The following is a 12,671-nucleotide window of genomic DNA, read 5'->3' on the forward strand; positions in this document are numbered from 1 at the left end:
CCGAGCAATGAAGGGGAATGGGTCAGGAGCCCATCACCCGAAGCGTGCAACTTCCATACAGCGTCTGTGAAACGGCGTTTTCACAAGTAGGTTTATTTTTAGACTAGCCCTTCCTGCGAATTAGGTAAAAAAACAAAGGCATTTCCAGTTCGGTGACCCTATGACGTCAGCTTAATTTCTTGTAATTGGTCATTGGGCTCCTGTGGGAGTCTCATTAGCGGGAAATTTAATCTAAAAATAACCTTGTGAAAACGCCGTTGCACGAAAATAGGTAAGTTGCACACTCCGGGTGATGGGCTCCTGAATGGGTTTGATACTGGGTTCACATCACAAAAGAACTTTATCACTGTTTTCAAAGAACTCTCCACATGCAAAGCAGCTTGTGATGTCAACCTGGTATTAAACGCATTCCTCTGCCTTGTGCAATCACAGATTAATTTCTCCTGGGACAAAAAGCTGTCCCAAAAAAGAAATCAAAATATAATGATAATGCAAAGATCTACTATGTGTTTTGAGAAAATAATGAATAAATTACATTTAACCAAGAGAACTAATGAGCTGATGACAAAAGGCAGTAAGACAACAATACAAAGTTGATTACAAAATGCAATAATGTAACAATAACATCAATCAATACCATCCTAAACAGATCCTAAAATAAGACTGATGTTGTGCTGCAAGATGCTTTTAAAATGATGATGGCTTATTTTTCTGTTGTATGATAAACAGGAAGTACTGTATTCTCTTTCTACTTCCAGTTTGGTTGGTTTCCCACCATGTTGCCCTAAGTACAAGTTATTGACCTAACTGAAACTTCTGCCTTGGCTATAAAATTTGCTTTTAAGAGATAAAGTTGCATAGGTGACAGATGATAAAGTACATTTCTGCCATATTTTTGTAGTTTTTGCCTAGAAGCTCAAACTTTCTCACTGGTAAATGCTACCAGGAAAGCTTATATTTTTTGACAGTTAATGTGCTCTGCAGGCTGTTACCATGGTAACGCATTTAGATTAAAACCAGGTCTAAAATATGCTTACCCGTCATTTACAAAAAATTCACTCATTAGTTTTCTTGCAGCATTTGCTTACTTAAAATAATAGAAATTAAGTACATTTAACAGCTGTTTTCATACAATTTCAACAGACTGATTTTTCATAATTTGTTGATAGATGTTTTCCTAAATTCTTGTCAAAAATGTCTGATTTTCTTTCGTTGATGACCACAGAAAACCTGTGTGGACAGCTTCAATGTAAATCAGTGCTCAACTGTTTGAATTCTGTGTTAAAGCTGTCATCGAAATGATTCTTTCCCAAAACTTAAACCAAAGTTTTAGGCAAAAGAATTCATAGCCAAGTAAATTACATCATTTTTAATAAGAAAGTGTCCTGATATGGGCGGCTATCACCACCAAAAATACAAGAAATTGAAATGGAACAGACCTCGTACTCTCTGGAGCAGGCTCTGCGGATATGGACGACTATATGATAGGCGACTATATGGCATACTGGCACGAAGTATATACCATATTTTAGTCAGGCCATTGCCATTAGTCAGGCCCATTTTCAGGAAGACTTAACCTTGAAAGACTGGGCCGAGAAAGTGCTAGCCAATCATTCTCGGCATCTCGTTTCCCCTTGACCAATCAGAGAACAAACCGCAAACTTCGTAAATTTCAACGCACGAGGGTTTCGTTATTTCGCTTTCTCCTTGCTGGCACAAACTGTACTTCTCTATTCCACTTTTTTTATTTTCTCGTCTGATCTATTCCTTCATTCAAAATGTCGGCGCGAGACATATACTACGGGCAAAAATATCCGGACAGCGATGGCGTTTACGAATACAGGTAATGGCTGTAAATATTTGTTTTGTTTGCTAAAGTACAGGTTCCTATCGAGCGATTTTATTCTCGATCTTCACGCTGCTTTGAGTTTGTTTTCGTTGTCCACTCGAAAAGTATTAATCCATTTTCTCCATCCATTCAAGGCACGTTATTTTACCGAAAGAAATTGCTGTAAAAGTCCCCAAACGGCTCATGACGGAGCAAGAATGGCGAAATCTTGGGGTACAGATGTCTCAAGGTTGGGAAAATTATTTGCGTCATGGACCAGGCAAGTCAACGTTTTTTTTTGTGTTGGGAAGTAAATTAGTGTTTTTCTATCAGTGACTAACCTTAAGATCATTAAGACATTACGGGAAGTCTTTGCAGATTGTATACTTTTATTTGTCATAACACAATAATTAATTGGACTAAACAATGGGGCTTTGTCACAAAGGCTACAATGTACTGGTAACTGGCAACCAAATCAAGCGACTACCTTTAAAACTGTGAAGGTGGTTTGAATGGAAGATCTTAGACAGCAATGACCAGAATCTGGTTGCTGACCAGTGGTTTTCGTTAAAACAATGGTTTGCTTTGGGTGCTCAGTCTCGTGGGCTCAGAAAACCTGGTTGTAGTCATTGTTATTTAATCGCTCACTGAAAAACTATGTCCCCATTAGTTTTTTTGGTCTGAATTGACGAGTTCACGCTCTTGATTGCATGCTTTTTTTGTCTCCATACATTCTCTGTAAAATTACAGGAAATGTATGGCAGAAACCCTTTTTAATAAAATAATAATTTGTACAATAGCCATATCTCCATGTTTATTCTGCCAGACCTTTGAGCGTATATCTTGTTTTGGAAAAAAAAAAAACCAAAAATGCATATCACGAATACTTTTCATCGTTTTGAACTTCCTTACAAACCTTTGAATTCCTCTCCATCTTGCCCTGATTACCCATGATGCACTGAAGAGCGTGAACTCGCCTATTAATTTGCACAGCAAGTACAACAGGAGGCAGAGATGGACAAAACTGAACATAAATTAAATGAATTGCGATGGGAGTTTTTGAAAACTTTTCAGACAAACACAAACAAAAAGTATTTCCTATTTCATATGTGGAAGGTTAGGCAAATAGAAAATTTTGCTGTTAACTGTTCCACTTTACCGTGTACACTGACTACAATGATTCAATGTACCTCCTAACTTAAAGTATTCTGCATTTTGTTGAAACCCCTGTAAGAACTAACCCATTCTTCTTCTTCTTCTTCTTCTTCTTCTTCTTCCTATTCTTATTATTATTATCATTATAATCGTTAAAAAATTCTCGAATCTGATTGGTTCTTTGCATGCCAATTATACGACAAATTGGCGTGCAATCACAGGGGTGTCCAAATTGGATACCTGCATATTATGTACTTGGACACCTATGCCACACACACGTCAATCACATGCACTTGGATGGGGTCTTTTTTGCTGTTTTCCCACTGTTTGCAAAACAGATTGAATATAATTTTAACTTTCATACAAGAAGGTATTCAGAACTTTTCATCCTTGCATTTTGTTACAGTTACAATTAATAATTATTAGTAGTAGGGCTTCATGTCGTGCAATTCAGGGGTAATCATGCTTGTAATTTCAAATTGGCCTCGTGCGATTTTGAAATCACTTGCACGACTACTCCCTGAATTGTACTCACTCAGTCCTATTACTTAGTTCTTATTAACCGAGCGGGAGGTCTGTATGGGAGAATCTTGACCGAGGTCGCCAGTACAGACCGAACGCAGTGAGGTCTGTACCAGCGACCGAGGTCAAGATTCTCCCATACAGACCGACCTAGCTCGGTTAATAAGATGTTTATTATATGGCCAACAAGAACAATTTAATTCGTTTAATGTAACTGGTTTGTACTAACTGACATTTTGCTTGCGAACGGCGATGAGTGGCGATGAGCTGAACTTAATTCTGTCAAAGTTTGCTTTTCATCCTCTCTTTTGTCATCATGCTGTTTGGCACTTCCGTAAATAAATATTGGTAGAAGAAAATACTCAATATTTTTGCATTTTAGTTTGCATCTTTTCACCGCAAAACATTACCGGTCTAGATGGGAAAATCTAGACCGCGGTCAATATCGATTTTAGCCAATCAAATTCGTGAATTTTGTAGTTCCCAGTCCTCATGAGACAGAGCCATATAATAATATTCCTTATTGAAATTGTTGTTTGATCATTATTGAAACTATTACTATACATTATTATTATTATTATTATTATTATTATTATTATTATTATTATTATTAGTATTATTATTTGTGGTGACAGTTGGCATCCCTATGGAAAGAAATGGATCCAAATGCACCAATCACAATGCAGGATGTGAACCTCTTACCCCTGCTTTCTGGTGATGGACAGCAGTGAAAACTTAAGATAAAACTGTCGTTTAACCCATTGGCATCCAAACCGGCCGAAACCGGCCAGACTTAGTATTTTACTCTGTCTAATGCCAGGCGATTTTAAATTTTGACCTATTATGGTCATGACAGGGAAATAAGAAAGATTTGCAGTAAAAAGGTTATAAAAACTTGTTGGCAGAATGGGGGGGTAAATCATATTTTATCTATGGAACTGTGGCTGATCACAGTGTAATAATTACTTTCTTTTCAGAGCCGCATGTACTTCTATTCAAAAGGAGGATTGTTCAGTGAGAGAACAGTGGGGGAATGTTTCCAAAAAAGGAATGGACACTGTATACAAATGATGATCCATGCATGTTTTTCTTCAATATGTTGAGGGCAAAAACAGATTTAACTTGTGATGGATATGTCAAAGCGTCTTTCAAACATCTTAGGGTGCATTCAATTGGGAAATCCGGATCTTCAGGTTTCCAATCGAAATTAAACTTCTCCCTGACATGGATTTCAAATCAACTAACGAAATCCGCAACAAAATGTGTTTTCAGTTTTCAGATTTGTGTTTGATTGGAAATGTGAAGTTCAAGATTTTAAGATCAAAATCCAGATTTCCTAATCGAATGCACCCCAAGTGAGGTTGCTGTTGTAGTTGCTGAGAGCAACTTTTTGTCATCTGTCATCTTAATCCAAATGTAAATATTATTTTTAAGACAAGACAAGTCCTTCCTCTTGTTTATTGCCATTTATTTTAATTAATCAACAGAAGGCAAGACGATATTGTTATGTGAATATCTTTGTCAAAAAAATTGTCAGTGACTGTAATGATAATCACAAAAACACAGAAGTTTAAACAAAAATCTGTGCTGTTTCTTTTTTATTAACGTCACATTTATAATTAAGAATAAAAAACTCGGAAAAGTCTGGGTTTAGGTCTTGTTTTCTCAGTATGTAAATCACGTGTGTAACAAGAGTTCCACACCAGCAAAGTTGGTCTAGATTCTGGCCACATATAGCCTGCGAACGCAGACGTATTTACTTTTCGGGGGAGAGAAACGACCGCCGGAAATACGTCTGCGTTCACAGGCTAGGCCACATAAAAAATCTGGGGGGAAAACAAAGTTTAGGCCACCCATCATCTGTTCATGTTTTAGCCTGCTTGCAGGCGGTAGTTGTTGTGACACCACGAAACACTATCAGACGCCATATTGGAAGAGCGTGGGATAGGTCTGGGTCCCGTGACAAAACGACGGGGTGGGGAGTGGGAAGAGCGAAGAGAAAACCTCTCCGCCCCCCTCCACTCGCTCGCTTTGTCGACCCTCAACCCGGCCCAGACCTAGCCGCGCGAATCCAAGATGGCGACCTCATTACGAATTCCGGTTTTTCGACCATCCAACCGCCTGCGTGCAGGCTATTCATGTTTCTTCAGCCCTGACTCAACCTTTCATTTCATTGACCTCTTTCATGGCAAACAGAAGTAAAATTTTCCTGAAAAAAATATTAATTTAACTTTCTTGCTTCAACTATGCCTTGGTATGTGTCTGAAGACAAATACTTGTGATCCCACTCGGCCCTCTGGAAAATGGGTATGGAAAAATGTTGCACTCTGAAACAAAGAACCAAGAGTTCAAATTCTGGTCAATGTCATTAATGGTGACCATGGCAACAAAAATGTGGTCATTGTAAAGAGGGAGCTGTTAAAAGAAGTTACGAGGAAATGCAATGTGTATGTAAATGTTATAATATTAAAGGACGATGCCTACTAATTCAAAGGTATTCTCGCACGGTTTACTAAATATGCGGGAAAAGCAGATCTTAACAAGTGCTACTGAAATCGAAAAAGAAAAGTGGGGGGTAACCATGCATTTTTTTGAAGATAATTAATCAACAATTTTTGTAAAAAGCTCTAAAATACAGAGCAATGTTTGTCTAAACAAACTTGAATGTTTTAAGCATTAAAAAATACAGAAAAAAGTTAGCTGTTCATGGTAGCTTGAAGATGGTAACTTACGTACCATGAGTTCACATTCGATTTAAGACAAGGCATGTAGAGCTGGCTTGGTGATAACAAAATCATATCATTCAAGCATACAGGTAAACATACACTATTGCCTACTTTGGAGACTAAGATTCAGTGAGCCAATCAGAATGCTATAAAATAAATATGCAGATCGAAAATAACTATACACAATGTACTTGTATATACTTCAAATGTTGAGTATTGATATGCATCCATAAAGAAGAGTAGCACTAAAAACATACCTTACTGTACTGAAACTGACCCAAAAACAATGCAACATCCTGGAATAAAAAAGGAGAACGATTATAACAAAATGTGAAAGCAGGAAAACCATGAGAATACTCTTTTGCACTACATGTTGCACATTTGTTTATGAGGTGGTGTAAAGTAAACTATTTCATGCCAGCCCTGTGTTATCTTGTTCTTGGTTTAAAGTTCTGACATCTGAGTTCAAAGCCAAGATCCTTTTTTTCCCCCTTAAACATGTCACTTCCTCTTATACTTTGGGAAAAAAAAACTACTAGCACCTAGGGTACCTGTTAGCAGGGTGTCAATCAAATGACATTTTGTCTCCTTTTGCAATGGCAACTGTCATCTGCCATGCTTAGGAAACACTGTTGCAAGTCGTGGCAACAAAATCAATAAATTATATCATAATTACTAATAACTAGGGTACTTCTTATTTATGACACAAATCCACTGCTATTAATTTTGTAAAGATGAAAAGATGTGCCTAGTATGAAGAAAGAAAAAACAACTGAGTTCATTGTTTGAGAGTTTTTTCAAGTTTTGACCAAATTAAATTCATTTGGTAGATACAATATGGACTTGACCACAACTTTGTATTACCGTAATTGTTCATGTGTCAAATGGTTCTTTGCGCAACAAAGAAAAACACAGGGAAAGTTATAATGTAAATACCAAGTAATCTGTATCATATTCAAAGACTTTTGTTAATAAACATTCTGAGTTAATAAAATCAACTGAAGTTAAAATGTTTCAGAGTTGATCTAACGTCCCCTTTGTTAAAGACACTAGACAAGGTATTAAAAAACAGTACAATGACTAACTGGTGAGAGAACGTTGTACATGACAATATGCGAGGGAAGGTGAGCTGGATCTCCATGCCCAGTGTGATTACCAAACTCCTTTTGGAGCCAGGAAGAAGGATTCAAGTAGAACTGGTCTGCTTCATCAACATAACCTTCCTCGCCACTTGGGGGACACTCCAATATTCTCATACTGATATTTCTGTGTACATAACTAATAAACAAAAATAAAAGGAAAATGATAAATAAATTCATTAATGCTTCATCGTGATTGGTTAATCCATCGACCCCTCAGTCGCCCTAAGACGCCCCCAGTTGACGAGTAAAATGGTCTGGCGATAGACAGAGTGACAATGATCTATCAGTGTCACTCTTACTTACAATAACACGCGGACTCTAAATTCAAAGGTCAACCAACAAATGCGTTTTTTGCTATTGTCAATCAAATGTTCGGCCGCTCCTCCAAGCTTCCGACCACTGTTGACCGAGCAGTAATCAAACCACATTGCGGAGCCCAGTTCAGTCAACATAGTCGGAAGCTGGGAGAAGCCGCCGGACATTTGATTGACAGTAGCAAAAAACGCATTTGTCGATTACGCTTTACAGTCAGCATGTTAATGAAAGGCACAGTAAGAGGGAAAGGGTTGAAGAGGACATTTTTTTAGTGAATGTGGGTTCTGTTCAGACCCAAGGGGCTCCCCAGTGACAAGTACATGTAAAATTATATAACAATTTTCTTGCATTAGACAGCCAGGGTAAATCATAAAAATGTCATTCTTAGGAGGAAAGGGTTTATTGATGTCATTGCCTCATCTGTGGCAATTACCAGTTTTGTTTGGCAAGATATATGCCATTTTTCAACCCATTCACCCCTAAACTGGCCAGACTTAGTATTTTACTCTGAAAATAAAAGTTGATTTTTTTGGTCATAGTAGCACTTTAAATGTAAAACATCTTAACAATACTGAACACAATTACCTATAGAATGGTGTTGAATGACATGGCATTAGAAATAATACTGACATCCCATCATTAGTTGTCAGTTTAGAGCTCTCATCTCGAATGAAATTCATAACATCAATGGTTCCCCTCTGATGAACTGTGCTGGTATACAGTGCCATTGGGACATTGCTTGCAGCTAAGAACAGCACTAGCAGTTTCGCCTTCCACTCAGACTGAGAAATGTTCAAAGCACATTGATCAGCTGTTTGGGTTTTTTCTAACTGACAGCCAGAGAGTTTGCTTAGAAAGAGACCACAATAACACATTGCTAAAGGGACCACAGGAAAAATAAACCTGAATTCTTTATGGCCAAGAAAGCTGTAAAAAATAAAGATACAATCAAATCAATAAGCTTCACTAAAAGGGCCTAAAAGCATAACCAAAGGAAATATTATTTTTCAGCGTAGATTAGCCAGACCCTAATAATAACATTATTCTTCAAAAAGTCACTGACTCCACTCGTAGGATTTGGAGAATAAAGTTTTCTGAAAATTTCAGCTGAATGCATGATAAAATTAAGAAATTCTTTATCATAAAACAAATAAATAAGCCTTGCCTGTGATCTGTTCTGTTGCAAAGCACTTAAGAAGTAGGGAAAACACTCAACTACGTCTCATGTTTTTCCTTCCTCTTTCGTGCTACTTTCTGTGTGCTTTGCAACAGAAAAGACCACAGGCAAGACTTCTTTATTTTTATTATATAAAGCATAGTAATAAGGCATAGCTTGTTTTCTTGTATGCTATTAAAATTTAATGTTCTCCTCTCACAATCTGTTCAGACTCCGAATGGATACGCTTTTTGTGGAATGTTCTTGAAGCCATTCAATAAACTAGCAGGTCATGGTCTAAAACCCTGCTTGTTTATTAAACAGTACATATATTACAAATGACAGCATTCTGACTTTGAGTCCAGCACCAAGTTTTTCAAAAAAAAAAGGTTGGAGCTCATAAAGTGATAATTCTAGAAGTTTGCCTTTGCTGCTCCTTACATATAACTAATAATGATAATAATAATAATAATAATAATAATAATAATTATAATAATAATAATAATTATTATTATTATTATTATTATTATTATTATTATTAGTCTAAAAGTGTATCTCCATTAAAACAAAATAATATATAAAGATTGATTAATTAATTTTAGTGAATATTGACTACAGTTCAACAGCATGTTAGTCTATTCAAACATCGCAGTTATGAACATTACTGACAATACCAGAACTATGGTAACACGCTCCTATCTACAGCTCAAATAATTTTACATGTCTCAGTCTTATATCAATAGCCATATAATAAACATTTGTTTGGCAATAAAATCATTTCTAGTTTATGATTTCTGTCATTTTTGTCATGTTTCTCTCTCTATAAAACTGACACCTACTGTACCTATAGATGGAGATGATCCACAAGATAAGCCATGCTAATGCCCGCTGATGTGGTGCAGCTTTCAAGACACCACCAACAAAAGGAATTAGATGAGTGAACATGACAACAGGAAATCCTTGAGTAAAATACCTTGAAGTGAAGAACAATGGATGGTGTAAGCTGAATTTCTGTGTAAATCCAGAAAGAAGAAAGTAATGAAACATTGAAAGGAAGGGGTTTACTGTTCAACCTAATACAAAAGTCCCATTCTTTGGCTATCGCTATGGTGACTGTGAGTCTTACAAGGATGAGCACCAGGCCATCAGCCAAACACTTAATTCATTCATAAGAAGTAGTAAGAAGTAGCATCAGGCACTTTAACTAGATCTGCTAGCAATGAAGAGATATTCAGGGACGTAGTACAGATAGGAAGACCTTCTATAAATTTGAAATTCACTGTAGGAGAGAGGTCTTGACTCGTTCTGTCCAGGATTGTTGGTCTGTGATTGCGAGAGGTAAATGGTGGTGAAGTGCAGCCGCTAGCTACATACCAGAATGAGGCCAAGTTTTTTTTTTCTAATCGGAGAACACTGTAGTTCAATCTTCAGAGTATGCATAGTCTACCATTGTTTGGTGCTTGGAATCATATACCATTTCCTGTCTTTTAGCAAGGACAATCCCCTCACTGGAAAGAAAATCTAGCACTTGGGAAAATCAACCTTTTTGAAGTAAACTACCAGGTATATACATGTAAAGAAAAATTCTGCACCAGGCATAAAAATCTTCTACGATCTTCCCAAAGTAGGGATCTCTCTACCCTCCCCACAACATCTGTAAGGATTCTGATTTCTGGTAAGGGAAAAAGTGATACAAATAAATACCTCACCAGTGCCATGTGTGACTTCCATAGAATGTTGCCATATCATTAACAACATTGAACTTGACAAAGTTGAGTTCTACAAATGTCAACCTCTTGTAAAGCCAACTATTTAAGACCAGCGACCACACAATGGCCAGGCACCCGACTGGTAAGAGGCATTTTAGTACAAATCTCAATCTATGCAGAGTTAAAAGCAGATACTGTGAACACAATGGCATCCAGACTATGGCTGCTGTTGGTCTTAAAATACATGAAAAGGCAGCAAACCCCAGAGCTTTGATGATTCTTTTAGTATTTACTTCCTCTTTGGCGCTGTGAGGCCAGTAATACAATGCAATAGTAGTGAAGACAGTTTCCAAAGAATTTGTCAAAGTTCTTGGCACACTGTAAAATGTGAACCATGAGAGCAAATGGCAGATAAGCGCCCATGCACCAGTTTGACGACCGAACCTTTTTACGGCTAGTTTGTAAAGAAACAAATCTCCAAAGGAGGCTAATATTGATTGAATAATTCTTGGAGCTACACCGATGGTAGTTGAAGTGTCGAGACCAAGACACGCCAATAACTTGTATCCAGTTGCATAAATTAACGGCACTGTCCATCCTCTTAGGCCTTCTTTCCATTCCCATGTCAAATATCCATACCCAAACACAAGTCTGTGCGCAATTTCTGGTCCCTGCCAGAATTCGTCTGGGACGAAAAATGTTTTTATGGTAAACGCATTCAAAATTCGAAACACTAGTAGAAAGCAAAGTAAGAGATTTTCTGTCCCAGTAATGTCACTAAGAGGTTTTCCAGACTCTCCAAATTTATCTTCAGAAGATGTAATACTGGGAAAATGGCACATTTGCTGTCTATTTCGTCTCCTAAGAGCAAGATTTCCACTTTCTTCGACTGCCATTTTGGAAGAGGATCGTGTCGAAATCTGAAAGGCATTCTTCGTTGTGGAACTCAGTCTTCACACCGCCGTACGAGCAATGCCTACTAATTTTTGACTATACAGAAAATCAGAAAATGGTGCTTTCTCTCGTGAAGAGAATTCCCTTGCATCAACTATTCTTTGTGACCTTAGTCGGAGTTGTGAGTGGAGTGTACATTTACAAGCCCCTCCTGGAAAAATATTTCGGCCAACGGGATCCAAAGAATGAGGAAAATGCAGGGGAAGTTTTTGATGCAAGCTCTGCCACAACTTCATCGTCAAAGAAAAAAGATATTAGCGGGCCGCTTCTCATACGGATAAAAGGAAAAGAGGATGAGGCATGATGACAGTGAATTAATCTCCCATTTGAGATCGTTTTGAAGAGCAGGTTGATGATTGATGTGATGATTGAAGTGTGTGGAAAACTGGGTGATCACGTTAACAGGATCCAGTAACGATAACAATGAAACTAAACATTGAGAACACTCACTATCTGAACGAGTAACCCTTGAAAAGCGCTCGTGAAGTCTTGCGACTACTTCGTGGAAAAAAATCCTCTTAAGCCTCAGGATGATGCACTGCACTTTTAACGCCTGTTTTTAAGCAGTGTGCCGAGATTTGAACTTGCTTGACAAGCCGACTGAGTCACTGCGCTGTAGAGGTGGGGCAGCTCTACTTTGGGGCAGATTGATGGCGGTTCATTTGAGCCTTGTGTTCTTTGCAAGGTATTGCATCACTCTCCCCAAAAAATGTGTAATTCATTTTAACGAAGTTGACTTTTGATTACCAAGTAACTGTGCATTTGAGTTGCTAGATTTAAAGAGTAGTTCATTATCCACAGGAAACAGTAATATCGATTTATAATTACATAGGTGATTATTGAAAATTCTCTATGCTGATTGGTTGCTGTTGAGGTGATTATTACTGTAATCAGTTAAGCAGTTTTTTCAAAATAGCTGCAGGCTGTTTAGTCGAGGAGACAGACCAAGAAAATGCATATTTTTCAAATAATCACTAAAAAATTATTATTCACGTCAGTCTTGGTGAATATCAGTGAATAAAAACCTTGAGTTTGTCTCAGTTTTTATTCACCAATGTTCACTTTACCTTCGGTGAATAATATTATTGTTAATTAAAGACCAGGCTAAAAAATTCAAGACAATGGGAACAAGAGAAGCAACCCTTTGCAAAAAAAAAAAAGCAA

General features: G+C 37.5%; 1 protein-coding gene across 2 annotated transcripts; it reads right to left on the minus strand.

The window, feature by feature from the left end:
- Positions 1-4,958: 4,958 nt before the first annotated feature.
- Positions 4,959-11,588, minus strand: LOC138038720 (GPI mannosyltransferase 3-like). Of its 2 annotated transcripts, none has more exons than XM_068884756.1 (6): positions 10,554-11,588; positions 9,689-9,817; positions 8,274-8,615; positions 7,388-7,509; positions 6,489-6,527; positions 4,959-5,832 (listed from the first exon to the last, which is right to left on the minus strand). In XM_068884756.1, the coding sequence occupies exons 1-5, from the start codon at positions 11,447-11,449 to the stop codon at positions 6,490-6,492; spliced, it is 1,527 nt and encodes a 508-aa protein (XP_068740857.1). In that variant the 5' UTR covers positions 11,450-11,588; the 3' UTR covers positions 4,959-5,832; position 6,489. The 2 variants fall into 2 exon arrangements, with proteins under 2 accessions (XP_068740857.1, XP_068740856.1); XM_068884755.1 differs by having other exon boundaries at positions 7,317-7,509.
- Positions 11,589-12,671: the final 1,083 nt, after the last annotated feature.

Source organism: Montipora capricornis, chromosome 2, assembly GCF_036669925.1.
Source record: "Montipora capricornis isolate CH-2021 chromosome 2, ASM3666992v2, whole genome shotgun sequence".
Classification (NCBI taxonomy): Eukaryota; Metazoa; Cnidaria; class Anthozoa; order Scleractinia; family Acroporidae; genus Montipora; species Montipora capricornis.